Raw genomic sequence first — 5000 nt, 5'->3', positions numbered from 1 at the left:
TATGAGGTAAATTCTATAAATCCCCTTAAGGTTATGACAAAATCCCTTATCCAACCCAAAATCCCTTTAAGACTGTTACAAAATTCCTTAAATATCCTAAAATAACCTTAAGGTGCTCGTCACGACAGTCTAATTAACACCAGTAATTAACTGTCTATCTACCTGTCAATTTACTTATCTATTAATCAAAATATTTCACCTACCTATCTATCTCATTAATTACCTTGACATATAATCTATCAATAAGCATACATAATTATGCTATGTATTTATGTATGTATTTATGTATGTATGTATGTATGTATGTATGTATGTATGTATGTATGTATGTATGTATGTATGTATGAAAGAGTAAATACAGTGGATGACAGAATCGACTCGCACACAAAAAGTCTACGGTGACATCCAGCCAGATTTCACTATCTCTTTAGTATTGTATTAGGTCAGGTTAGGTTAGTTTAGTTTAGGTTAGGTTAGAGTTTAGGGAGATTAATCTTCATGTGAAATAAACTAAGAGGGGGGCTAATCTTCAGGTCAATAACCTCACAAGACGAGTACCGAATGCTTCACCACCTCGCTCTGAAGACCCTCCCATTACCTGGTCTTTACACGTCACCTGAGATGAATTTACGGTCAGGAATATAATAACCATCGGTCATGTCACTCACGGCAGCAACTGGAGGAAGGGTTTGACCGAGATGGGAAATGCGATTGGGTGACGTACGTAAAGACAGATGACAGTCGCGTTGGAGGCTTTGACAGTGTGTGTGTGTGTGTGTGTGTGTGTGTGTGTGTGTGTGTGTGTGTGTGTGTGTGTGTGTGTGTGTGTGTGTGTGTGTGTGTGTGTGTGTGTGTGTGTGTGTGTGTGTGTGTGTGTGTGTGTGTGTGTGTGTGTGTGTGTGTGTGTGTGTCTTTGAACCTGTTGTATGATGCTGTTGTGTGTTAGTTATTTTAAATAAAACCAACAGTTAATTAATATATCATCACCTAACCTAACCTAGTATTACTATTATATAAAGTGATTGGTATTAAATTATTGCAATAAAAGACAAAACGTTTCTCTGCCAGACAAACACATCGGTTGGGATTTAAGTTTTAATTGGACGATAATCCATATCTAACGACACACACACACACACACACACACACACACACAAATAGATATGTTCGTTTCTCCCTTATACCCACCACTCCACCAGGCCCTAATAGACCTCTCCCTGTGTAATTAAATCTATTTGTCTCTCGTTAGGATGTAATTGGTGACTCCTGTATACACTGTGTTCATCTGATTAGTAGTAATTAGTGACACACACACACACACACACACACACACACACACACACACACACTAGAGTGACTGAGTGAGGTTGAAAAGTTATAATTGAATGTGTGTTTTTTTATAACCCATAAACGTATTGATGTTATCACACCACTGTCAATGTCCTATGTTAAATAATTATCAATGTTAGTTTATGTTAAAATGATCAATGTTACTGTGTGTTAATCAGTGTTAGATGTGTTAAATTATCAATGTTAGATGTGTTAAATTAATTATCATTAACACAAAAGGTTAAATGAATTCATATATTAATCTATTTCTTTCAACTTTTTCATTTTGTTAAGAAGAAAAACTGAGATTGAAATATGAATATAAATAAATATATTGAAATTCATCAGCAATTCTATTTCCCACTTCCATGTTGTGTCCAGTTGAACTTTCTTTCTTTCTTTCTTTCCCTCTTTCTTTCTTTTCTTTCTTTCTTTCTTTCTTTCTTTCTTTCTTTCTTTCTTTCTTTCTTTCCCTCTATCTTTCTTTCTCCCCTCTCTCTCTCTCTCTCTCTCTCTCTCTCTCTCTCTCTCGCCTAGCGGTTCATTAACGTTCATTAATCCCAACTGAATCCCAATAAATCCTTTGGCGATTCCATTAATCCAAAGTAATCCCTATTATTTCCCCGTTAATCCCTGTGTAGTTGTTTTAACGTTGTCCTGTGTTACGTCTAGCCTGCGTCACACTAATTACGTCACTGCCACGCCATCCTTGTTACGTCAATCCCACGTCATCCTTCTTTCACCAATCCTGCGTCTTTCTTATTACGTCAATGTTACGTCATCCTTGTTACGTCAGAAGACATCATCTGTTTTGCGACACAGAAACGTCATCTATAGTACGTCACGCCTACGTCATCAACCCCCCCCCTTAACACCAACATTAACCCCGTTATACAAGACACTTCACTTGACACCCTGAACACGGAGGCAAATTTAACGCCCAAAACAAAATCTAATTTACGTGACTGATGGCGGAAAAAAACCCCGACTCGACGAATATTTAAAATCTATTTTGAAAATTCTAGAGCAAATTTTGACCCAATTAAAATTTTTGGGGGTGAAAATTTCCCCCTTTGATATAAGAGCAAGAGGCAATATATATAATTTTTATATATAATTTTATAGGTTGGGTTCTATTTATATCAGGAATTTCTAGATTAAATGTATGTAATATTATAGACGATAATATATGATGGTGTGATTATATATTGGTGGGTATATAGGGCTGCTGATATTCATGTAATATAATCACTTGAGCAGTTATCAAAGACTCCAACACTTAACACTTGAGCACTTACTTATCAACACTTCAGCACCTAACACTTGAGCACTTACTTGGCCATCATAGCGTCGGTGGCCACTCGACACAGGATGCCCCGATTAGCGTTACACTGGCCAGTGACCGGGTCAGGTGAGGCCAGGCTGATGTAAGGCGGCTCTTCCAGGAACACAATCTAGGAAGAAAAGAGGAGGAGGGTTAGTGTGAGGCAGTATTTTGTGGTCTGGAACAATGTATTAGGTCTGGAACAAAAGTGAGGCAGTATTTTGTGGTCTGGAACAAAAGTGAGGCAGTATTTTGTGGTCTGGAACATTGTATTAGGTCTGGAACAAAAGTGAGGCAGTATTTTGTGGTCTGGAACAAAAGTGAGGCAGTGTTTTGTGGTCTGGAACATTGTATTAGGTCTGGAACAAAAGTGAGACAGTATAATGCGGCCTGGAATTAAGGTGAGGCAGTGTAATGTGGTCTGGAACAATGTATGAGGGTCTGGAACGACGAGAGACAAAAAGGCAAGAAGGGTCTGGAAAAACAAAAGACACAGTGTCAGAAGAGCGACAGAAATAATAGCCAGTCAGTCTTGCTCAGGAACGTTTTTATCAGGTCTGCAAATACAAAGGACGCCATTTTAAGAATCTGAAACGACAAAGAGGCAGAATCTTACTGGTGTAGGTTCTGGATCGACAAGAGGCCGTATCTATCTGAGGGGAGGGGGTCTTGGATCGACATGGGGGAGGGAGGGGTATTAGGGAGGGGTAAGAGGCCTGAACTCTGGAACAACCAACTGGGGAAGGGAGAGGGAGAGGAGGAGGAAGAGAGGTGGAGGGTGACGAATCTTACACAGCAAAACCTTCATTCTTAGTTGGTCTAGAAAACGACAGTAGTTGGTAGTATTGTCTGGACTGGAATGGCGAGATAGTGCTAGGAGGATATTGGCCGTCCAGGAACACGATCTGGAGCAACAAGGGCTCAGTCTTAGCAGGTCTGGTATGTGAAGGCGGTGCTGGATATTGGCTTTTTCATCACGGAATTGGAAAAGGAAAGGTTCTTGTCGGGTATAGAGGCAAGGTGTAAAGTGTCCAAATGAACTTTTCCGGATTTTGTCTTCGAGGCGTTGTTCTGCGTTAGGATACCTGGGAGGGTAGGCAGGGGCCGTTTAGGAGTTACCTTGTAGGATACCTGGGAGTGTAGGATACCTGGGAGTGTAGGAGGAACTGTGTACTGTGTAGGATACTAGGATACCTGGGAGTGTAGGAGGGGCCGTTTAGGAGTTACCTTAGATACCTGGGGGTGTAGGAGTGGCTGTGTACTGTGTAGGATACTAGGATACCTGGGAGTGTAGGGAGGGCCGTTTAGGAGTTACCTTGTAGGATACCTGGGGGTGTAGGAGTGGCCGTGTAGGATACCTGGATATTACAGGATGTAAAGGACCCGGACTTAACTCCTGTGTGAAGTTGTAATTATCGTTGTTTGTGAATCATAAACTTGACGTTAATGAAAACTATAAGAAAAGAAAGAAGAAGAAAATAAAAGAAAAATATAGAAAAGAATGAAAATTAAGAACGACAAGGAAGAAAGAGGAAGAAAAAATACACTTAAATATAAAATAAAAAAGAAACAATAAACGAATTAGAATAAGAAAGAAAGAAAATTGAAAAACGAGAGAAAACTACTTCTTCCAGTAATCTTTATCACAGAGCACAGGTTGGTGAGAGGCCAGGTGTCAGGTGGGTATAAGGAGAGAGAGAGAGAGAGAGAGAGAGAGAGAGAGAGAGAGAGAGAGAGAGAGAGAGAGAGAGAGAGAGAGAGAGAGAGAGAGAGAGAGAGAGAGAGAGAGAGAGAGAGAGAGAGAGAGAGAGAGAGAGAGAGAGAGAGAGAGGTGGGGATGACTTTCTCTGTAAATTAAAGTGATACGGGAGCTGGATTACCTGAATATTATCCTCAGCTTATTTCACGGGAAGCTTAGACACCCTATCGCTAGCTGGAGGAGGGGGTGGATTAAGTTAGTTAGGTTAGGTTAGATTAGCGTCAGTGCAGCTAATCACAGGGTAACATAAGTTTGAAGCAGCGGAAGGTGACAAAGAGAAACCAGATTAATGAAATTTAACCCCCTTCCTCCCTCACCTTCACTCCTCCCTCACCTCACCTCACCACCTCATCCCTCCTCCCTCACCCTCACCCCCTCCTCCTTCACCTCACCCTCCCCACCCCATGAGAAATGAGAAGCCATCAGCATGTCCTCTTAAGAATGTAGGCAAGAGATGTGTTCCCTGATAAGAAAAGTAAAAGTTTTCACAAGGAGTTTGGGCGGATTTTCGTCTGGAATGAAAGGCACTTGGATTGAGTGGATCTGGAATGTGGTGGCCGGTGATGTTAGTTCCCCCACGGTGGCGGC

General features: G+C 41.0%; 1 protein-coding gene across 1 annotated transcript in view; it reads right to left on the bottom strand.

The window, feature by feature from the left end:
- Positions 1-5000, bottom strand: part of LOC121874250 (glutamate receptor ionotropic, NMDA 2A-like) — a 71829-nt gene that overhangs the window by 60683 nt on the left and 6146 nt on the right. Inside the window, 1 exon segment of the mRNA XM_042378343.1 lies at positions 2661-2783. Within this exon segment, the coding sequence (XP_042234277.1) occupies positions 2661-2783 (123 nt within the window).

Source organism: Homarus americanus, unplaced genomic scaffold (genome assembly GCF_018991925.1).
Source record: "Homarus americanus isolate GMGI-L3 unplaced genomic scaffold, GMGI_Hamer_2.0 scaffold55640, whole genome shotgun sequence".
NCBI lineage: Eukaryota > Metazoa > Arthropoda > Malacostraca > Decapoda > Nephropidae > Homarus > Homarus americanus.
The sequence above is the reverse complement of the archived record's forward strand: the minus strand, read 5'-3'. Positions and strand labels throughout refer to the sequence as shown.